Source organism: Ictalurus punctatus, chromosome 29, assembly GCF_001660625.3.
Source record: "Ictalurus punctatus breed USDA103 chromosome 29, Coco_2.0, whole genome shotgun sequence".
Taxonomy (NCBI): Eukaryota; Metazoa; Chordata; class Actinopteri; order Siluriformes; family Ictaluridae; genus Ictalurus; species Ictalurus punctatus.
The window spans coordinates 1,788,695-1,812,914 of NC_030444.2; the positions used below are offsets into that span (position 1 = coordinate 1,788,695).

Below are 24,220 nucleotides of genomic sequence, written 5' to 3' on the forward strand. Positions count from 1 at the left end.
AGAGAGAGGGCTTGTGGCTTGTGTACGTGGATATTTTCTTATACAGACATTCGATACGTTTTCAGACAGCTAAAGTGTGATTCACGGTTCTGATGAAAAGACATACGGGATCAAAGTCGCTTTTATCGATTTGGTTCGATCTGATTTCGCCTTCTTTCACACAGACGCTCGGCAGGTTCCGGATCGTTAGCTCGGCATGTCGACGCCAATCCTGAGTGTCAAGAAAAAGTGAAGCTCACAGTGAAGGCCTCTGATCATCACGTCGTTTTTTTATTCATCCGTCATTTTGCATATGGACTCTCAAGATCCATGCATACGAATTAAAAGAGAGAGAGATTTTTTTTTTAAAAGGAAAAAGACAGAGAAAACAGAGAAACATAAGAGAGAAGCCATATTTCTTACAGATATTGTGTTCAGAAGACGTTTGCAGGGGATTGTGGGTAAGCAGCGCTCAGGTAATATTGCTTGCTCGACGAGCAGAGAGTTAACAGAGGGGTAAATATTTTTTAAAAAAACAACAACAAAAAAAAAACCTAGTAAACTCTTTTCACTGATTTATTGATGCAGGAAAGTTTTGCTGGTGTTTATGTATTTTTTATCACTCTTATTTTTTCCCCCCTCAACGCATCACGATCCCGTCCAAACGGCAGCAGACTTACAAAGAAGTTGCACAGAAGACCCCCCCCCCCCTTTCTAAATTTCATAAACATCAACAGTACCAAACATTCCGAATGAAAAAAAAACGGACAGTATGATGACGTTACGGTTTCAACGATAGCAACGAATCAAATTGATACTATTTTATTTCAAACGCAGCACTTTAATAGCGCCAAAACGGGCCTCAAAAATACAAAACGAAGACACGTTACGATGCATAAAGGACGTGACGTGTTTATGCTTGTGTCAACCTGAATCCTGAACTCGATCGTGAGGTGTCGAGAGACTCGAAATAAATGAGTATATTTATATATATAGATAGATTTTTTTTTTTTTTTACACGTCATACATTTCGTTTTCATTTCATAGAAAACAGTCATAGCAAATGATTTACATGTAAAACAAATAATGAGCTTGAGACACGTGAAAGCGTGTGATAATAAAAACGTTTTTTTCCCCTGCAGGTTTTGATTTGTATAAAGATGAGAATCCACCTTTTTGTTGCGTTTGCTAGCGGGTGGTCTTCAGTCAAGCTGGTTTTGTTTTGTTCTTGGTTCGTAGTAATAGCACCTTCCTTGAGAATTTTCACATATACAGTGTATATATATATATATATTCGTCACACTGAGTCCACTTTGTCCTGGTTGTTGTTGGTGAAGGGCGGCGACGGTTTGTTCCGGAGCCTCTCCTGCGCATCGTTCGAGTTTTCCGGAAAGAACACGGACGTTGTGCAGAGAGACAAGATGATGCGCTTGTATTCACGGCGGAAGTTCTGGTTGAGCGCACCGTAGACGATGGCGTTCAGGCAGCTGTTGAAGTACGCCAGAAAGTAGCTGGCTACAAAGAGCCACTCGGGGACAGCTCGCTCGGGCGCTACAGCCACAGCTAGGCCAATGGCGTTAAGTGGCGCCCAGCATACGGCGAAAAGCACAAAGACGGCGAACATAGTCACGAAGTTGCGCACGTCCTGCGGCATCACGCCACCCGGTCGGGTCTCAGGCCGCGCTCGCCTCCGCGCCCGGATTACCAACACCCATATGCGCAGGTAACAGTAGGCCACCACTAGTATGGGCAGCAGGAAGTGGAAGGAGACGACGGCGAGGGTGTACGCGGCGCTGGCCGACTGCGCGAACGTGCACGAGTAGACCCGATCGTCGTAGCGGAGCGACCCGACGAACACGTTGGGCACCACAGCCAGCACGCTCAGCGTCCAGATCAGCGCCACGTAGCACGCCGAGTTGCGCTCGCTGAACAGCCGCTCGTAGCGCAGGCTGTGGCAGATGTAGCAGTAGCGGTTCACAGCAATGCCTGCGATGTTGAAAATCGACCCGACTACGCTGACGCCCATCAGGAAGCCGCTGATCTGGCACTGCGCTGCGCCCACGCGCCAACCGTGCCCGAAGATGGCCGTCAGCACCAGGGGGTACGGGTACAGAGCAACCACCAGGTCGGCGACAGCCAGACTCACCACGAAGATGTTACCTGAGAGCAAGAAAGAGAGACAGAAAATGAGTGCGTTAGCAAACTATCACACCAATATGTTCCAACACCTCTAACTCACACACTTAGAAATATATGTACACTCTGTGTGGAGAACATGATGCTTCACAGGACTTAAACCCACGTTCCTGCCATGCTCAGATTCCAAACATGGCTCTAGAGATATGACCTTGGATGGTATTACTTAGGAATCGCCGGAGTCAATCCTCCAGTGGCGCATCCCTGCGCAGAGGATCAGCAGCCGCGGTCACAAAAACGAAAAAGGTCTTCATGGGTGTCGCGCAAAATGCTTCAGAGACAAATCCGTACATTCCTTTTTATACATTTATTACTCTAGATTAATCTTCTGAGGTGGGACGCAAGTGCGGTATTTATTAGGCGTAGGAATCATCGTGATTGTCTGCGTGAATCAAGGAACAAGGATACGACATTAAACGGGCCATTTTCAGTCAAGCTAATCAAAGTGTAACACAGAACAGGTGAGTACGATCAGTAACAGACCAATGTGGAGTCAGGAGCAAAACAAATACACATGGCAACACGAACATAGCATGAATCAAAATAAAACAGAACGCAAGTGCAGGAATTTGGGACGTAAAGAAGGAGTGTGTTAATGTTGGCTCGTTTCCGAATCATCCTGGTGGACAGGAAGTCGAGACGAAATGGAAGTCATAACGACAGACGTGATAAAAATCGATAAAAATCGAGTAATTTCGATCTAGGTCAAAAGTTCGAGGTAAAAAGCGTTAATCGGGAAACTTTGCTCGGAATCTGCTAAGCTTTCAGGCTCTCCGCTGGACTCCTTTCACGCCTCGCAGACCAGATCGTTGCTGACAGCCAAGGTCTCAAGGGTCGTCTCCATGGTGACTCCTCGCACGCACAGTTTCCTGAAACTGAATGAATTAAGGACACGAGAGGAAGAGGAAAAGGAAGAAAACATCCCTGCCCTTAAAAAACAAACCATCCGCTGGCCTGGGCAGCCATGATCTACGCCGACGTTTAAGCTGTCAATCAAACTGCCTCGGCTTTTTAGAACTTCACACACGCGCGCCTTTTTTCTTTTGTTCTTTTCAAGCCCAACTTTGCTGGCAAGATTTCTCAGAAACTCTTGACTCCTCAGGGAGAACTGCAGGTTAGCAGGAAAGACATTTTCCAGCTTTCAAGGCTGAGAAAACTCTCGGCGCTTTGAATGAGTTACTAGCCACGTCTTTAGCTCAGGTAGAAAACATCAGATTTTCACGCAAGTCCTAAACAAAGAGAACCCGATTAAACAAACGAGACTAAAATATTACACTGTCATTTATTTACTGAGGAAAATGATCCAATATTACACATCTGTGAGCGGCAAAAGTATGTGAACGTCTAGGATTAGCAGCTCATTTGAAGGTGAAATTAGAGTCAGGTGTTCTCAATCGATGGGATGACGAACACGGATCTATCAGAGTCTGATCTTCACAACACTTGTTTGTGGAAGTGTATCATGGCACGAACAAAGGAGATTTCTGAGGACCTCAGTAAAAGAGTTGTAGAAGCTTTTCAGGCTGGAAAAGGTCACAAAACCATCTCTAAAGGGTTTGGACTGCACCAATGCACAGTCAGAGAGATTGTGTACAAATGGAGGAAATTCAAGACTATGGTTACCCTCTCCAGGAGTGATCGAACAACAAGGTCACTCCAAGGGCAAGTCGTGTAATAGGTCTTAAAGGAACCCTGGGTAACTTCTAAACAACTAAAGTCCTCTCTCACATTGGCTAATGTTAAAGTTCATGAGTCCACCATCAGAACACTGAACAACAATGGTGTGCATGACAGGGCTCACGCCTCCAGGGTCGGGGGTTCGATTCGCACCGTGTTCCTGTGTGTGCGGAGTTCGCATGTTCTCCCCGTGCTGTGGGGGTTTCCTCCGGGTACTCCGGTTTCCTCCCCCAGTCCAAACACATGCATGGTAGGCTGATCGGCGTGTCTAAAGTGTCCGTAGTGTATGAATGGGTGTCTGAGTGTGTGTGTGATTGGCACCCTGTCCAGGGTGTACCCCGCCTCGTGCCCCATGCTCCCTGGGATAGACTCCAGCTTCCCCGTGACCCTGAAAAGGATAAGCGGTATAGAAGATGGATGGATGGATGGGTTTTCTGACGAGTTTTTTTTTGGCCTATTATTTAAAACTACTGCGTGGAAGACTGGATTAGACTCGACATCACAGCACTACACCCAATTAAACCCAACCAGTGTCCAGCCCAAAACAAATCTCACAGGTGTTACACTGTTTACAAATAAATATCATACAATGCGTTTTAAAGGTGCGGTTTGTAAAATTAAAAAGAAATGTTTATTGACTGGAACAATTAAAATAATTTCAAATCTACTTTTTTAAAATAAATAAGTAAATAAATAAATAGATAGATAGATAAAAGCTGTGAACTTTATACAACATTATACAATCGATCTGGCTAATTTGGACTTCTCAGCCTGGAAATTAGTTCCACCCCGCCCGTTTTTTAAAGGTGCAGTTTGTGATGTTTAAAACTGTTCTGTAATAATCGTTTAATTTCAAATACACTTTTAAAATCTTTAATCGGTAACATTTTCCTACAGTAAGTCTGGCTAGTTATTAGCAGCCCAGAAATTAGCTCCACCCCCCAACTGGAACAATGCATTTTATTATTTTTTTTTAAAGGTGGGGTTTGTAACTTTTAAATGTGTTTATAGATATGTAATGATTATACAGTTTCACAATAAAGCCATGCAAGAGATTTTTTCCAGGGTTCTTTTATTGTTTGTTTTCTGGCCCAGATATTAGCTCCGCCTCCCAGTTGAAGCTGAATCGCTCAGCTTTGCCTCTTAGAAGAGAAAAAAAAACCTACGAGATAAACAGTTTCAGCGGAGAGGGTGTGGTCTAGTTGTTGTTATTGTTGGTAGTGATGTCTTTAATGTAATTGTCATTCTTCAAATGACCAGCAGAGGGCTCTAAACATTACACACTGCTCCTTTAATGAAGCAGTATTAAAACAGACAATAGGAAATAGGCCTTCGTCAGCTTGTCCTCGTCTTCTTATGTGTCTTGTGGGAAATAAAGCCCAGCTATGATAATGCTTTATAAATGACAAAGACAAATGACAAACGAGGGAGTTTCTCTCCCCCTCACTTTCCTTCTGCCGTATTCTTTGCACGTCAAATCTCTACAATCTGCTCCAGAGTGAATGTTCTTCTATAAACCACAAATCAGGACCTAAAGCTAATACTGGAATGATTGATTTATGTCACCGCTGTCTCTGTGGACCATTAGCTGAGCGAGTGTGAGTGGACGTGTCACTGAGTTCCACCGGAATTATAGGATTTCGATGTTGTGGTTTCGAAATAAGAGCAGCTTCAAAAAAAACAAATAAGATGGGATTATCGCGGTCTCTCTCTCTCTTCGCCTCCTTCCCTTTGCACTGGTTTGAGAAGATCTGAACGAGTGACCATTGAGCACAGAGAGAGAGAGAGAGTGCGTGAATGCATGAATATTTGAACGAAGGAGTCTTTTATGTTCTAGTGCCACAGACAGTGTGACCATGAGAACAGGAAGTGAATGTAATGCTTTCTTAACTAAAGATCATGATCTGGCAACCATGTACACAGCCGCAATCTTCTTCAATATCTGCAATCTACTCGGTATAAATATCTGCAAAGTACTCAATATAAAGTAGTCTGGCTTTAAGACCTGCGAGCTCGTGTATAAGCTGACGTGGACTGACGTGCCATTATAAAGTTCTCTACTGCTGGCAATCGTGTCATCACAACCGACATCTTCGTGAAGCTTCCAGAGACAAGGACCTGAGTCTCGGAGTCTTGTACAAAGCAGGGATAAATTACCCGGGTGCTGTCGCACACCTCACACACCTTGTCAGCTTGCATGCTGGGAATTCAGCTGGGATTCGAGTTGACAGCTCCATGTTGAAGACACACACTGTATGAGACGTGACATACGGACAGCCCTCACTACACAATCACTGTCACGTCTGTAATGTCAAGTGTCGCCGTGCCAGCTTCAAACACAGCCACCGGTTCACCCAGACGAGGTGAAGGTCCCGTCTGTCTCGCTGCGTGAAAACGAAGGAAGTGAATGCCAAAATAGACTGGGTCTAGAACTCCATCCAGAACATCTAGCACTGGAATCGTAATCTGGGAGAGAAGAAAAAAAATCCAGATGTGGTTTAAAAAAAAAAAAAAATCGGAATTTCATTTTCATGGCTTCTGCAGCGTTTTGGTTTGAGGATTCATCCCAGAATGATCTGGAACTGGAAATGTTGTTCTAGAATTCTTTTATAGTCATGGGTCTCAAAAGCTTTTGGGCATATAATGTATTGCTTGGAAGTTCCTAGTTCTGGAAGTATAGTTCTGTTTGAACATTCTGGAACTCTCTGCCAAGTTGTGGTACCAGCGTATGTTCAGAATTAGAAAATTCCAAAAACAATTTGGAACACTCAATCCAGAATGAGAAAATGCTGGAATTTTCCTAAAACTCCTAAATTCCAAATTTAAAAAAAAATAAATAGATAAACAAAAAATCATTCCAGAATTATAAAACACTGGAACCGTTCTGAAAGAATTAGAAAATTCTGGAAACCTTCTGGAACACTATTTCTAGAATAAAAAAATTTTTAAAAATAAAAAGGGAATATTCGGGAACACTAATTCCAGAAGAAGAAAATTCTGGAAATTTCTTAAAAACGCTCATTCCAAAGTCGGAAAACTCCACAATTACAAAAACACTGGAAGCATTCTGCAACAAACATGTGAGAATTTGAAAATTCTGGAACACTAACTCCAGAATAGGAAAATTCCAGAAACATTTCTGTAACAAAAATTCCATAATGAGAAAATTCCAGAATTACAAAAGCACTGGAACCATTCTGAATCATAAGTATGAGAACGTTCGTTACTACAGTAGAATGCTGCCGCTCTAGAACTCTAGACCTTGACAAACTTGAAGTTTCTTCTTAAACCTTTATGTTTAAAGGCTCCTCCCAGAACGTTCCGATTCTGGATTCTGGACTGATTCTTAGTCGTCTGGTAATCCTTAACATTTCTCCCTGGACCTCAGAGGATCACGACGATCTCTTTTCGGATTCCGGTTCTGGAATCGGTGTTCGTTTCAATTGCTCTGAAACGCTCTGGCGTTACTCATGAAATTGTATGGGCCTTGAATCCCATCTGGAACATTGTGGCTCTTGAGGTGTGGATCTGGGCCAGCGTTTGCATCTTGTAATCCCGGAACTCTCGACAGTCCCTACACACTTGTCTACTACATGCCGAGGAAACGTAATCAGTTTGACCTTGATGGAATAATCCTTTAACCTCATTATCGAACTTTATTACTTGCACTACACGATGAAATGGTGTCCTGCCTCCAACATATTTCCGGTTTGATGTGACTTCATTCACTGGTGGGAATAAATTAGATTAAAGTTAATTGGACACTGGTGTTGGGTGGGAATATTATCTGTGGTAATATATGATCTACCCGAGACCACACTGGAAAAATTCCAGACCAAAATATCCAGGGAAAATGTGTGTGTGTGTGTGTGTGTGTGTGTGTGTGTGTGTGTGTGTGTGTGTATGGGGTCAGGTATGGAAATGTTGAGGTCTCCAGAAGAAGAAAACACACACAGATGTGGGTGAGATTAAAAGAAGAAGACAGAAAACCTGAAAATCAGAGAAAAACTGGAGATTTTCAAATCCCGTTGGAATCACCATCAAAGGACGCTGAGCTTTGAGTGTGTGTGTGTGTGTGTGTTTGTGTGTGTGTGTGTTAGTGTGTCACCTCTGATGGAGAAGTGCCCACTGGCCACCTCATTGCTCACACAGAAACTAGGCTCGCCTCGGTTCTCAGCGGGACAAAATGGCCTCCTAGAGATTCTGGCTCTCAAACCGTGTCAACGCTTTCGAGGGAGTAAGCGAGATCTGGCAGCCCATGGCAAGAACTTTTTTGCAAGTGGTGCAAGATCGTGGCGAGGACGTAAAGCAAAGTAGATTAGGAAAACACTAAGGAGTTCAGACTCCGAGATGCGTCCTGACACAAGAACACTAGTCTGCCTGATTCATCTTCATGCTCCACTTCTGCTTGGAGCTTCTGCACTTGTGACTCACCTCCTGCTGCTCTGACCGGATATCCGAAAGATTCATAAAAAGACATTCTCGCCCTTCCTTCAGGGGAGACTTTCGAGTGTGTGCTGAATGTTCACGCTCGCGTTCTCGCTCCAGCACTGGGGTTGTTTTGTGTTGGCTCTCAGCACCAGCGCAGTGTGTTGTGCAGGAACGGTTTCGCTCCCAGCGTCGGGGTTTTCTCGGTTACGTAACAGGCCAGAAGAGACTGTCATAAGTCCAGCGGATGCAATTAAAGTCTAGCCACTCGCCTACGAGCGTGTGTTCGTGTGAGCCGAGGCGAGCACGGGAACGCGCTTCACACTGATCACGCTGTGTCTGAGAATCATAATGTGGGATCTTTTCCTCGCAAAAGATCGTCTTTATTTTCAGATTTAAAAGTGAGGACTTTACATTCATAACTAAAGAAACTCTATCAAATCTACAGTAAGCTCCGAATTATTCTAACTCCTCTCACACACACACACACACACACACACACTTCGTATCTGTCTTTCGGTCTCCCTTGTGCTGTGACCTCATGTTCTCTGCCTCCATTTCTATCATCTGTTTCTCACTCCATCCATCCATCCATCCAAAGACTCCTTTCTTTTTTTTTAAAAACACACACACACACACACACGCACACACACACGCACACACACACGCTCTCACTGAGTAAAACAAATAACAAACGAGAGAAGTCATCCCCCCGTCCTTCTAGTTCTCCGAGTCTCTCTCCCGGTCTTTTTTTTTCTTTGTCTGTCTGTCTCTCTCTCCTCTGTTTATCTCCATCTCTTTCACACAATCTGTCCCTTCCTGTCACGCTCTCTCTCGCTCTCCCTCTCTCTCTCTGCCCCTATTCTTTATGTCTGTCTCTCTTTCTGTCTCACTCTCTCTCCTCTGCCAGTCTGTCTTTCTCTTTCTATAACTTTCTCTCACCCCTCTTGTCTGACTTTCTTTCTCTCTCTGTCTTGTTTTCTCTGTCTTTATGTATTGCGCGCTCGCTCGCTCTCGCTCTCTCTCTCTCTCTCTCTCTCTCTCTCGCGTTCTCTCTCAAACATGTTTCTCTTCAGGTGGTTTCATTCCATGTGACATGTCTGTCTGTGTGCATCATTCAGACTGTGTCTCCTGCTGTTAGTTTCTCTGCACACACACACACACACACACACACACACACACACACACACACACACATACACACACACATACCTGTAATAATGTCTGCCAATAATAGTTTGCTGCAGAAGCCAGTTCACACGCAACTCTGAACCGATTAAAAAACACACACACACAAAAAACACACACACATTCAGGTTTTCTGTGTTTATGAGGACCTTCCATTGACTTCCAAATACTGAGTCTTTTCTTAATAATTTACCAACACACCTGAGGTAAATGTTGATATTCCTGACATGTATGTCTGACTTATACTGTCACTGCACTTTTCCTTTGTGTGTATTAAAGGAGTTAGCGGTTAAAAGCTAGCGAGAGCAGTCGTTAGCCTATGCTAGTTTGTGCTTGGTGTCCGCCTCTCACTTGCCTTGCAGCAGTATTCTCATAAGCTAAACAGTGCTTATTATAATATTTCCGTTTTTAAAACACACGTGCTCTCATTGTACCTGCCTGAATTAACCCAAATGCTTTTTTCTTTTTTTTTTTTAAACAGGATTTGTTTTGTTTTTACCTCAGGAACGTTTGGTTTAGCGGCCCGTGCTAAGTGTTATTCCAGTGCAATTCTAGTCAGAGTCTTTTGTTAACATTTGACCCACAGATCTGAGGTAAATGTCGATATTCCTGATATTTTTTGCCCCATTTATACTGTCATGTCACCATTGTTCTATTGTGTGTATTAAAGAAGCTGCTGGTTAAAAGCTAGCTCGATCAGTTGTCAGCTTGAGCTAGCTTATTCTTCTCGTAATTGAGAATACCGAAAAATCTTTCTAAAAAGTGTTGCGTTTACGTTCCCATTTTAAAGCCCGTCACCGCACCCGCTGAAAACGTTCCGCCATTAAGCCAGATCCCGAAATGAAAGCGATACCAGATCAGCGCTTGTTTGTCAGTTGAGTCTGAAATGAAACGCTGATGCTAGAAAAAGCCTTTCGAACAACACCGAGATAATGAGGCGAAGTTTTGAGAGCGTGTCAGCGTGTCAGGCTCGAGTATGTGTGGGTGGTTTTTATTTCGTTATTTATTTATTTATTTATTTTAATAACGCCGCCTGTGTGTTTTCAAGTCGTCTGCCCTGACAGGCAGGATCCGCTCGAGTAGAAGCCTTTCTGTCCCACTTCTGTTCACATTAACCTGGACAACAATTGGGGGGAGAACAGGGTGAGATGGAAGAGAGTAGTGGGGGGGGTTGGAGAGACAGGTTTTTAATGAGAAAGGCAGCCATATCGGAGAAAGCAACAGACGAAATGCATATCACATCTCACATATCATACCGACGGTCTTCAGTTCTTGTTTTCACAGAGACACGGGAGACAGCCGGATAAAGCAGAGATGGGTGAACAGATAAAAAAAAGGGACGTTTATAACATTAATCAAAGCCTCTTTATTTCTTTACGGCTTGGCTTGTGGATTTAACAAAGACGTGCTTTGTTTTTTTTTTCTCCCAAGACACAGCGTGGAACAGAAAGATAGATAGATAGAGCGAGAGTGCTGAAGGGAAAATTGAAGGAAATCGCAGAGTTTCCTCACGACATGACAGAACGTGAAGGAAAGACACGTTTGCGATTTCAACGACAGCGTCGAGCGATTATTTTCTCTCAATTCGTAGTCTGCACAAATTAGGGATGATGCCGTAACGCCACAAAAGATCCGCTCGAATATCCCTTGCGCGGCATGCGCGGTCCGACGTTTCTTTAGTTCCCCATTCACGACTTCAGTTCCTACCTGCCATTAAGTCGCATTTACGTGTGACACACAAAACTAATGGAAGAACATCCTACGCCCGTGCTCTCGTCTCATCGTATACGACCTCTCGTTAAACGTGTAAAGACATTACCAAGAAAAATAAAGCTTTAGAGGAAGCAGGAGATATCCTAGGTGCTGCCGGTGAGTGTAGAAAGCTAGTACAGTTAGCGCGCTAATCTGCTGAACAGTGCGCGCACACGAGCGACAGCACTACTGCTGTCCGCTACAGCATGAAACCCTGCAAAACACACATTAAAAGAAATGTTAGATACTGTTTGATTGCCACCGAATGTGCATGTGTGTGTGTGTGAGTATGAACAGTGAATCCTACAGGGGTTAGATACATGACTTGACTTGACAGGAGAGAATATGGTCAGTGTAGAGCAGTTCAGGCAATAAATTCTTCACAGAACATTGTTCGGGGAAATGCAAGGACAAATAAGTACTTCTGCTCTCTTAAAGGTGGAACTTTTAATAAACATTCGAGCAAAAATACTGTATTTCAAAGCGGATCATGCGATGAGTTACATCTCTGAAACGTTCACATTCCAGGACGAAGACGCCTCGATGAAAGTGACGAATCGATCTGATCTGTCGATCCTGGGGTACAGCGTTATACGGAGGATTTGATCGTCTCGGTCAAAATGTTAGAACGTAAACGATATTGAGTGATGGAACGAGGTCAGCTTTGAGTGGACTCTCAGCTGCTTCATTCTGTGGGGGGATAAAAATGCGAAAATGATATTATTGACTATCGCAGTATCCTACCCGCAGCGTTTAAGCAGATTACAGCTGAGCCCATCTGCGTTATAGAAGAAGGCAAAAATAAAGAGTGTTTCACATGGACAAATCGGGGACGAGATATCCTGACATGTTAAAGGCTTCTGAATAGCTGACACACACTGAATGAAGCTGGAAGCGTGTGTAGGTACACCATCAACTTCTATAGTTACATCAACAACTTCTATAGTTAAAGAAACAACTTCTACAGCTACAATAAAATCTTCCTTAGTTATACCATCAACTTCTATAGTTACAGCAACAACTTCTATACTTACACCCTCAACTTTACAGCTACAATATCAACTTCCTTCGTTATACCATCAAGTTCTATAGCTAAAGCGACAACTTCTATAGTTACAGCGACAACTTCTACAGCTACAATATCAACTTCCTTCGTTCTAGCATCAACTTCTATAGTTACAGCGACAACTTCTACAGCTACAATATCAACTTCCTTCGTTATAGCATCGACTTCTATAGTTACACCCTCAACTTCTACAGCTACAATATCAACTTCCTTCGTTATAGCATCAACTTCTATAGTTACAGCGACAACTTCTACAGCTACAATATCAACTTCCTTCGTTATAGCATCGACTTCTATAGTTACAGCGACAACTTCTACAGCTACAATATCAACTTCCTTCGTTATAGCATCGACTTCTATAGTTACAGCGACAACTTCTACAGCTACATTATCAACTTCCTTCGTTCTAGCATCAACTTCTATAGTTACACCCTCAACTTCTACAGCTACATTATCAACTTCCTTCGTTATAGCATCGACTTCTATAGTTACAGCGACAACTTCTACAGCTACAATATCAACTTCCTTCGTTCTAGCATCAACTTCTATAGTTACACCCTCAACTTCTACAGCTACAGCAACAACTTCTACAATATAAACTTCCTTAGTTATACCATCAATTTCTATAATTTCAGCAACAATTTCAGTAGTTCTAGCATCAACGAAAAGAATACAAAGACTCTCCCATGCTTAGGGTAGCCTGAAATCGAACTGAATATTTGTCCACTTGAGCTACTCTACATGTCTAATCTAAACTTTTATTTACTCTCAAATTGTTCCGAAACCCGTTCTGATGCCGACTGAACACGTGAGCATAAACACACACGGCATGCCGACAAAACACACACCTGATCACAGCAGGGGTCACTGAATCAGGGGCGCACAGACATTTCATCCTGAAGGACTTGTTGACGTCGACATTGGAGAGGAAAAGTGGAGTGTAGAGCAAGTTATTTCACAATTCACTTGTGGCGTCCATTATAGAAGGAAATATTCTTTCAGGTTAAAAAAAGAACAGACTGTACAAAGGTACAAAAAAAAAAAAAAAAAAACTGTGCACACGTGACACTGTAGCACTGCGGGAGGTAGCAGTGCCTCATTCTGACTCTCAGTGCACATTCTAGGACACAAACAGAAAGACAGGAGAACGTGATAAACTTCCTTTAATTACTGACCTGATTCAAAAGCTGCCGCACTTCATCAAGCAGCCTGGTGGAATCAGATCTGAACCTAATAGAGAAGACTGATCTACTGAAAAAAGAAGCATTGCCCATTTCCCTCGATTGCAGGTAGTCGTCTAATGGTTAGAAAGTGCCTGGAACAAGTGGCCTGCGAATGACTCCAGATAATATTCAAGTATTCAGTATTTTTATGTCATTTTCTAAAAATCACATTTTAACATCAGTTTCAAATCTGTGTTTAAAATGTCCTCTTGTGGATCTCATTTCTGTATCTCCTTATTCAAGCAAATTAGAGTCTGGTCTTGTATGAGTGAAAATAACTGGCAAGATGGCCGCCGCGTGGACTTTAAGGATTTTGAGATACACTAAGTCTTCAACTAGGAAGAAGGAAGCCTGCATTTCCACAGTTTTTGTTAGCCAGCTAGCTAACAAACGCACAGCTGAGAGGATTTCTGACAGGATTATTTTGTTTACATTGTTCAAAATGTTTACCACATCCACAGCTTAAGCTAGCCAGCTGGCTAATATACTGTACACTATTTAAGAAAGCATCTTCGTTAAAAAAAAAAAAAATGTTTTAAATAAAACAATTAAAAAACTTCTTCTCAGAACCTTATACAGGATGTATTATTGAATTAATCTAGTATATGGGTTACAAGACATCACTTGAGGAACAGCTAAATGTTTAGTAACGTTGTTAATATTGTAACTCGTGCCAAGACGTTAACCGGATTTTGTGGTATGAAACGAAATGAAATGTTGGCACAGACCTAGTCTCTTACACTCTGCCATGGATAGCAGACTAGGACTTTTGCTCATTAAACACTTACACACCTGTTTGCAGTGACTCACGTGTGGTGCTGTCTAGAAATATAGTTGTTTTTTCCCCCTCACAGATGGTCAGAGTGTGTCATAAACTAAAGCAGTAACCCAGAACGACAGCAATTAAACAAACGGCTACTGAAACCTTCAGTTAGCATGAACAGTGCATTAGCGATAACTGACTTAGCATTTCCTGGGCAACTACCTCCTAATTATCACTTTTTTTCTCTCTATAAAAAGTTGTCGTACATATAGATTGGAGCAAGAGTCATTTATATGGATCGCTGAGATTCTCTAGGCCCAGTTGCTCAAAAAGTTTAATCCGGATCAGATTGATCCAGATTTTTTTGTAATCCCATGTTTCACTATCCAGGATCGGGTAATCCGTTTCACTTGTGCGTCGGTTTTTCAAAGCAACACGGGATCGCATCGCCTTGATCCGGATACAAACGAGATCCGGATTACTAGTGCTCTAGTATGTAGGCTACTAGCTATGTAAAGAACAACGGGCAGAATGCACGGGGTCATTGGACATGTTTTTATTTGAAGACACAGAAAACAGCACACCTTTTTCAACAAACAAACAAATCATGAATAAATTATTCACAAACACATTGGGGATATTTCGAACACGTGATCGTAAAAAAAAAAAATCTAAACGTCCAATAGTACAACGCAACGTCCAAACGCTATTGTTAGAAACTACTTTTGACTGGTTCATCTCTGATGATTGTGTCCTTCACGTTGTTTGATACTGACCGCCGTTTGAGGGATTATTTATGGGGACGACATATTTGTTCTTTTTTTTTTACTCGACTGTGCTGAAAGGCTAATGTATACGTTATCTACTTTATCACTCTAACGGTTAAACAAATCAAAGTTTTATGACATTTCGTTCCTGAAATCCTCCCTGAATCCACCCTTCTGCTGGGATCAGGATAATCCTGATTGTTTTGGATCACAGGTTATCCCAATCCGAGTGAAAACATTTTCACGACACATACTGAAGGTTTGATCCAGATCGAAAGCCAGATTGGACGACATGATCGCTAATCTGATTTCAGAATCCTTTTGTTTTCTTCTTCTTCTTCTTCTTTCTTTCGAACAACCGATTCTCGAGATCCGATCCGATCCGATCACTTCTGAACGACCGGGCCCTGATTACAAACAAACGTAAAATTCAAACGCTGCAAAATTCAGGTCGTAGCATCGTAACCTTCGTTAGCATAGCTCGCTCAATTGGCGCCATGTTTGTCAGTTTAAAACAGGAAATCTTCCAACATCCAAACCATTCAAAATATAAATAAAAGGAATATCAGAATATCAAAGAGTCTTATGTGGAAACATTAGTGCTGGGCGATATGATGATTAAAATAATAATAATAATAATAATTATGATATTGTTATAAACACTCTATTCTTAGACAGTTATGGAACCCGTCATTCATTTTTACGCCACATGTCAAACAAGTCATTTCGACAGATGTTAATGCATCACTGTACACATTTTAAATATAGCACTGATGCTTGGATGGCCGTGCTTTCTCGGTCAGTGTGAATGTGAACGGAGCTGCACCTGGCTCTAGCGCCATTCTGCTGTTGCATTTAGTAACTTTCCAGTCACATGCCTGGTCCTGTGATCACATCGCTCATCACGGTGCCCTCAAGCCCCGTTCTCCTCCAGCGCACACGGAGCCCGCCAGTCCGAAACCAAAAATAAACGAAACAACAACGACAACACAGGCTTATTCCTTTTTTAATTTTTTTTTTTTAATCACAGTACAGAGTAATAAAACGGATGGAAATGAATGGAATGAGTTTGCAACGTATTATTGTTTGAACATTTAAAGCTTTGTGTAATCGAGCTAAACCTTCCTGATCTGTTGGGCCTCGATAACGAGCGCACCGTCGCCACTAGTATTAAAAGAACAAGCAAACTAAGAGTGTGTCATGAACATGGATGCGCTGATGATGGATAAATGATTTATTACGGGACGGCGTGTAAAGCCAAGCCGGAGCAACCGGAGAAGCCCTGATCGGCGCTGGAACGCACGGGAAGAGGCCAAACAAAACAAAGTAGAGCTTCAGAAAACAATCTGATATCAGATCTGTGCAAATATGCCGGGAATGTTGGTGGGCTGAAATAAGACGAGCCCTTCAGTTTGGACGAAAGTAATAACACGACACGACAGGAAGGACAGTCCGTGTGTGTCCAGCTGCAGTAGCTTGGGGAGGAGGAAGTGTGTCGTTTGGACACTCTGCAGTGGCTGAGCTGCGCTACTGGAAGATTTAGCACGCGCAGAACAACATGGTGTACGTCTCGAGCTTGCTTTGTGTACACTGTGCTCCTAGCTAGCTGTTCACAATCCTTGTTGTGGTGCTTGCCAGGCTTTTCGGCTGGTGCCAAGATGTCTGAACCTGGAGAGAACCGCTCTCCGAGGACAAAGGACTCTTATGAAACTCTCTCCTACAGAATTAGCATCTTCATCCGAGATAGCACATCACGCTGAGTGGAGGCTGGAAGATCACACCTCACTATTGTTCTTCTACACTCTCTCTCTCTCTCTCTCTCTCTCTCTCTCTCTCTCTCAGTGTTGAGATCACCTTGAACTCCCCGATGGTCTATATGCATTAGATAGTATGTTTAAAGTTGACCAGACATGTTTAGCGTCATTCAAAAGGTCTCAGTGCGTCTGGAAAAAATGCTCTCGTTCTCTCAGCAGCAGCTCGATTCAGCTTTAAGATCTAGAAATGTAAAAAATACGGCATGCCGTCGGAGGCGTACCTTCCCTGGATCGACACGCACATCACCTCCTGTATGTAAATAAGGTATAATCAGCAAAAAAAAAAGAGAGAGAGAGAGAGAGAGAGAGAGAGAGAAAAAGAGCGAGAGAGATTACCACCAAGCCATAGAAATGTTAATGCACTGGGGGTGGATACACACACACGCACACACACACACACACACACCTACACACTCAGCTAACAGAGAGCGAGGATATCTGCTGGTAGCTGCGCACATGAATCATGATGTTTAAAATATATATATATAATTATTTTTTATTTTTTTTAAATTACTGAATGATCCCACCAACTGATGGACGAGGAAAGCATTTATCATGACTGAAATAAAATGCAAAAATGAATGATCAGTGATCAAAGAAGCGAATGAATGAATGAACGAACCAGCGCTCAAAACCAATACGCCAGTGAATGGCTGCTGGAAATAAACAATTATACAAATACAACCATATGCATGCTTTGCGAATCTTCATATTTTGCTGAAATAGCTCTAATATTGAGATTAAAGGATTGAAAAGATCACACACACACACACACACACACACACACACACACACACACACACACATCATCCCAAACTGTGGAACACCAAATGGCAGAAACACTATTTATGTAACTGTTTTTTTTTAATCCTGGACAGCAGGTTATTACGTAATCAAAGTACAAAGACGCGTCATTAAAAAAAAAGAAGCAGAGATTACAAAGATGTGATGGGAAAGTGGAGCGCAAACGTCAGTCGAGAGGGAGCTGGGGGGTGAGAGAAACTGAGCTCGGAAGGCTGAATGAAACTTTGAAGGATGGAAATCTGTGAATGCTCCACACACACACACACACACACACACACACACACACAGAGAGAGAGCGAGAGAAAGAGAGAGAGAGAAACTGGGACATGTGCAGCTGTCACTATCGGCTGAGGAACTTATGCAGGTTTCTTACGTGGATCTGAAACCTGATCTGAAATGAACTTTCCACAACGTTCACCTTCACCCCAGATGCGGTCCATCGGCCGAGACGTGTTTGCCGTGTCGTTTTCCTATCTTTAGTTTTCACTGCAGCTACAGGGCCACCGTAGCTAACGAGTAATAGAAGAATTTTCCTCGAACGCAGACATCGCAGTGGGACGAAGGACAATTCTAGCTTTAGAGTACACCGGCAACAACAACATCATAAATAAATAAACTAGCACAATAAATGTGCAAAATAATCATTTCGAATGTAACATCATGCTCTTTAAAGCCGTACCGTCTCCGAAAACGACGACTCAATCGGCTAAAATCGCTGATTCTGGAGGCGACAACTGTAACAAAGAGGTGCGAACGTTCCCTGATGCTCGAGAAATACATTTAGAGCGCACGCGGGGGGGTGTAAACTTTTGAACAGGACGATCGGTGTAAATTGTTACAGGGTAAACATGTTATGTAGCTTCCGAAGGGGGGAAACAATATGATCTTTAATAATCGAATAACAATTTACACACCGATCGTCATGTTCAAAAGTTTACACCCCCCTGGCTCTTAATGTACATGTATTAACGCATCGTGTCGCCTTCTCGAGCGTCAGTGAACGTTTGCACCTTTTGTAATAGCCGCAGTAGTTGATTTGAAGTTAATAACTGGCAGCAGTAGCATCCCAGTAGTAGCTGATCTACTTATCTGTTTCAGATTTAACACCAAAAGAAGAAGAAGAAGAAGAAGAAGAAGAGGGATGGTAAAAGATTTCTTTTGGGAAAATAAATAAATAAATAAATAAATAAATAAAAAACCCATCCAGGGCACATGAGATCTAGGAAATATATACAAGAGTTGTAAAGTGGGTCAAAGTTAATTAGATTTCTTCGAATCGCCTCAACGTGAAGTCAGACACAAGTTCTTCCAACACTGTCCGTGTCTCACGCTCACACGGGCGTGTCCCGATACTCGCGTCGATGTTTAAAGGAAAACGCAATCCTCTAACGCACGGGAAATGTTTCGAGTCGTATATTTATGATGAGTTTTAGCGATCGGGATTTCAATTCGTTCGAGTTTTCTCTTCCTGTGAGAAGTTAGCGGTCGTGTCACACGTACCTTCAGTGTGTATCTTCTCCTTGCAAAGCTGTGATATAAAAGTTTACCTTAAAAGGTACCTCGGCGATCTATAAGATGGAACTATATCCTTTAAATATGCACATAATTAAGTAAAAGATGCAGATTATGGGTAGGAAAGATGTTCTGTAGATTTTACATCATTGACCAGCTTAAGGTCCAGTTTAGCTCTTAAGCGTGCTTCATTCCAGACGAGTGCTCACGTGGCCCATAAACACCAAGGACAAGGACAAAACTGTTTGGGGTTTTTTTTTTTTGTGTTTTTTAAGTAAGGATGATGATGTGCACGTTTAAAGGCGGCACGTTCCTACACGCGCACACATTTTCCTGTATCATTGTTTTGTGAGGCCCGGACAAACAAACAGACGATAAAAGTCCTGCCAAAACAAATCACGCGCGTGCAAGAAACTCAAAGAGGAGCAACGCCAGGGAAACGTCTATGAACACGTGCGCCGAATTAGTACCGGAGCGCGCGTCAATTAAACGCAGGAGAGCGCGCGCGCGCGCTGGCGCCGAATCAAAGTCACTGAGACGTAACGGATGTGCAGCACGACTGCGCAGTCAACACCTGAGAAGATAAACGCCTAAACTTGAAAAGCGAGAGAGAGAGAGAGGTGGAACGCGTAAACAACACGAGAGCGCGCAAAGCTCGTACGCGCATAGCTCGTACGCGCATGCGTCCATTTTTAAAAGTCAAGTTTTTTTTTAAGAGTACACTCTATGCACGTCTCTAGGTAAATTATGCATATTAAAGGTGCAAAAGGTGTACACGTGAGGGTACCACCCCAGCAACTTGTGCCACGTGCATGGCTCTTAAAACAACTTTAATGTCAATAAGAACCCAAAATGTTCCCAGATAGTTTTAAAAAAAAAAAGTGCGAAATGTTTTTAATCTGATCGAGCTGATGGATCTGATTTTAAAATCCTAAGCGGTGAGCTATCTTGTCTATCATGTCCAATGAGGGAACAACATGAAGATGGGGAGAGCTCCTTGCTTTTGGAAAGCACCGCTTTGGAACAGGGTCTGGATGGAAGAACCGCTTAAATCTTCTGTCTTGCATGTTTATTTTCCCAGAGGAATCTAGTGTGTGTGTTTTGTTTTGTTTCTGAACTATGCAGTGGGACTACTATGCAAAAACTGTGCAATTGAGTGCCATTGAAGGAAAAGCAGCATGCCGTTTGTGGACCGCGCGCGCGCGTCACTCACCGGCGTTCCGAAGTTTCTTGTTCCGGTAGACGGAGAAAATCACCAGCAGGTTACCCAAAATATCCACCACGATGGTGAAGATCAGGAAGCAGCCGAGCGACATGGTGATCCACGGCGCTCTGTGGAGCGCGTGCTCTCCAGCGGTGGAGCCGTTCACCTGACTCTCGTTCAGAAGCATCGCGAGCCGCTCGACATCTGGCGTTTCTCACTCAACATCTGGCTCGCGGCGTGTCCGTCCAAGTACTTGCTGTCAATGTCAGCCGGGGGATGAAGAGTGCGCGTCTCTCCATGGTGTGTGTGGGAATTATTTACTCCACCGTGACCGTGCGTAAAGTTGATTTAACTCCAGGCAGTGTGCGCGTGCTCGAGGTTGCCAGATTTTCCTACCTCCCTGTTCAGCTTCTTCGGATTCTCCTTGATCCTTGAGAAGCGCGCAATGTGGCAACGCTGCACGGAGATGTGATGGCCGGGGCTTAGTTTACAAACGGCGTGAGCGCGTGAACGTGTGCGCCAATCACGTTGCACGTGTGCATCGACGAGTCCAAATCCACACACACGCGTACGCACACGGCGCAAGTATCAAATCCACCTACTGGCATGGGTTTAAGAGGTGGGAGGAAACCAGAGACCCCGGAGGAAACCCACTCAGACATGCGAATTGACCATGTGAGAATAATACATTAGGTTTTTTTTTAAATACACTCCCAGACATAAAGGTACCAAATGGTACCTCTCCTTGTCGATAGGCTGGTACTGTAACGTACCTTTTTGTTTTTAGAGTAGTGTAAGGTCCAATTCTGCAACTAAAACGATATTTCTTGGTAAAATATACATACTACAGGTACAAAACATGTATGCTACAATCTAGTACTTTAACTCTTGAGTGTTTCTAACAGCATTTTAGGTGCAGTGGCGACATCTGCCGGAAGAGAAGAGACATTACTACACGTTCATTCAGTAACTTGAAGAGAGGAGTGGAAATTTTTTAATAGTTGAATATGAAAAAAGAAAAAAAAATGTTGAATTGAACAGTAAATGGGGTGTTTGGGATATTTTTAGTGGCTAACATGTGATGAGAGGGCGACCTGTGAGTGGATTATAAGTATGGTCAAGGGAATATTTTATGTTTTCCTCAAGTAAACAATATAGTCAAACAATTAATGGGATTTTAGTAGTGTAAAGGAAAGATGGACACTAAACTGTTTTGTGGTAAAGGATAATGCTAGGCTGTGATTCCTATTCAGCCAGAGGAGTCAGAGGTAGAAGACAGTGAAGATGATAATGTGGAGGATCCTGATTATGTTCCAGGGCATGCAGGTTGCACTGATGATGATGATGGTAGAGATGCTAGAGCTTAGTGAAATAGGCATTGCTTGTAGCCACATGAAGACAGGTAATTGACGCCATATTTTGCGTTGAAGTCGTCGTAAATTTTGGACACACGGTTCAAAGGTTATGATCATAAACATACTTTCAAAATAATGAATATTATTACAGATATAGATGCCCTTTATAAAACCAGACTGACATTCATCTATGATTTGATGAAGTCCTTTTTTAAAGTCTTTCAGCAAATACTAAAGCTCGACCTCTCTGCTGCTTTCGACACTGTGAACCATCAGATCTTCCTGTCAACTCCCTCTAGCCTGGGCATCACTGGAACGGTTCTGCACTGGATTGAATCCTATCTCTCAGACAGATCCTTCAAGGTATCATGGAGGGGAGGTATTTCTGAAACTCAGTGACTCAGAACTGGCGTTCCTCAGGGGTCAGTTCTGGGTCCACTCCTCTTTTCTATCTACACATCATCTCTAGGGCAGGTGATTGAGTCTCATGGCTTCTCATATGAGTGCTATGTTGATGACACCCAGCTCCATTTGTCCTTCCAGTGACGATCCATCCGTCTCTGCACGCATCTCTGCTTGCCTGTCGGACATCTCGGTCTGCATGAGGGAACACCATCTTAAACTCAACCTGGCAAAATCTGTCCTTCTCGTCATCCCAGCCTGTCCCTCAATCAACCACAACCTCACTGTACAGCTCGGCTCAACCACACTCGAGCCAACCAGGACGGCCAGGAACCTCGGGGTGATTCTCGACGACAGCTTGACCTTTACAGACCACATCTCAACAACTGCACGATCCTGTAGGTTCATCCTGTACAACATCAAGAAAATCCGACCCTGCCTCACCGAACAGGCCACACAGATACTAGTCCAGGCTCTTGTTATGTCAAAACTGGCCTACTGCAACTCACTACTCTCGGGCCTCCCAGCAGCTCCATCAAACCCCTTCAGATGATTCAGAATGTAGCAGCACGTCTCGTCTTCAACCAACCCAAGAGCACCCATGTCACACCCCTCTTCATCTCCCTCCACTGGCTTCCTGTAGCCGCCCGCATCAAATTCAAGGCCTTGATGCTCACCTACAAGACCTTGTCTGGAACAGCGCCCCCTACCTCAACTCTCTCCTGAAGGTTTACGCTCCCTCATGCAATCTGCCATCAATCAACGACCGACGCTTAGTAGTTCCTACTCAGCGTGGCTCAAGGTCCCTTTCAAGAACCTTCAAACTAACTGTTCCTCCCTGGTGGAATGACCTTCCAACCTCAATCCGGACCGCAGAATCTGTCTCTATTTTCAAAAGACAGCCCACCTCTTACATGAACACCTAACCAACCCCTAAAAAAAATCACTCTGGCACTTACACCTCTACTCTGCGCACTTTGATTCTTCTGGAACTCAATTAATGGATCTTGTATGGTAGCACTACTTGTATTGTTCTCTGCTTGATATATCGCTTTGCTTGTATTTTCTCATTTGTAAGTCGCATTGGCCAAAAGTGTCTGCTAAATGAATAAATGTAAATGTACTAAAGCTAATATTTTTGTTATTAATTAAGGTTATAAGGTTATTATTTCTAATGACAATGGATGACATTTAGCCACTTTTTTATCAAAGATATTACTTAAAATTTATTTAAAATATTCGTTAAAATACAACCCCAATTCCATATATAATTATATCAAACGGTCAGTTGCTGTTTCACTGAGCCTCCACTGGGTGTCAGTGTCGCGCCGTTGTGTTTATCCAGTGAGCTGCTGCTAATTAAGATGGGATCTTACAGCGTCCAGGCTAAATAACTCATCATTTTAAACGAGGAACAGATCAACGTTAAAGAAAAGAAGGAAAATGTTTTAAAAGATTAGATAAACAACGGTTAAGTAGCACAATCAGGACCGAGCAAAACCTCTTCCCCGCCGCCATTTTGTGAAATTTCGATATAAATCCTTATGTAAAATGCAGCAAAAATGGAGCAAGATTATACCACCATACACAAGAGTATTAATCATAACAGACTTTTTAAACTAACTTGGTTTGTTTTAAACAGAAACTGTTTTTTTTTTTTTTTATCATTTTAGAAAATATATATATATTAATTGATAATCTTCCACAGATTTTCAGAAAGTGACAGAAAATGACTCCTGTTGTAAAGAATACCATCGAATGCATAGTGTTTCCTGAAGCAGAACCTGACATTTCAGGTTCATACAGTTCGGGTAGGGCACACGCACACGTGCACACACACGCACAGAGTGCATTTTAGAAGTAAAATAATATTGAGTGAACATACATCCTGTGGAGAGATTGTCGAGTCTTTCTTAAATCACGGAGCTAACTGAGGTTTTGATTAATGCTGAAGAGAGGCCTGCTTTTCCTGGCCCTCTTATGAGGTGAGACCCGCTTTCTCCTCTCAATATAGTGTACAAGTTAAAGATTCATTTTAAGCTCTAAACTATATTGTTAGGAGTTAAATAACACGTGTGCCGAGTAGTCCG

At 42.8% G+C, this 24,220-nt stretch overlaps 1 protein-coding gene across 1 annotated transcript; it reads right to left on the reverse strand.

Annotated features, from left to right (window-relative positions):
- Nucleotides 1-249: 249 nt before the first annotated feature.
- Nucleotides 250-23,200, reverse strand: mtnr1aa (melatonin receptor 1A a). The gene is made up of 2 exons (XM_017461179.3): nt 20,383-23,200; nt 250-2,139 (listed from the first exon to the last, which is right to left on the reverse strand). Exons 1-2 carry the CDS (start codon nt 20,558-20,560, stop codon nt 1,277-1,279), a joined length of 1,041 nt encoding a protein of 346 aa, XP_017316668.1. The 5' UTR covers nt 20,561-23,200; the 3' UTR covers nt 250-1,276.
- Between the last annotated feature and the right edge of the window lie 1,020 nt (nt 23,201-24,220).

Bases quoted from the DNA above. Each gene is read 5' to 3' on its own strand.
- mtnr1aa (XM_017461179.3), bottom strand. From the start codon at position 20,560: ATGCTTCTGAACGAGAGTCAGGTGAACGGCTCCACCGCTGGAGAGCAC. The intron at 2,140-20,382 runs GTGAGTGACGCG...TCTTGCTCTCAG, and splicing joins CAAGAAACTTCGGAACGCCG to GTAACATCTTCGTGGTGAGT.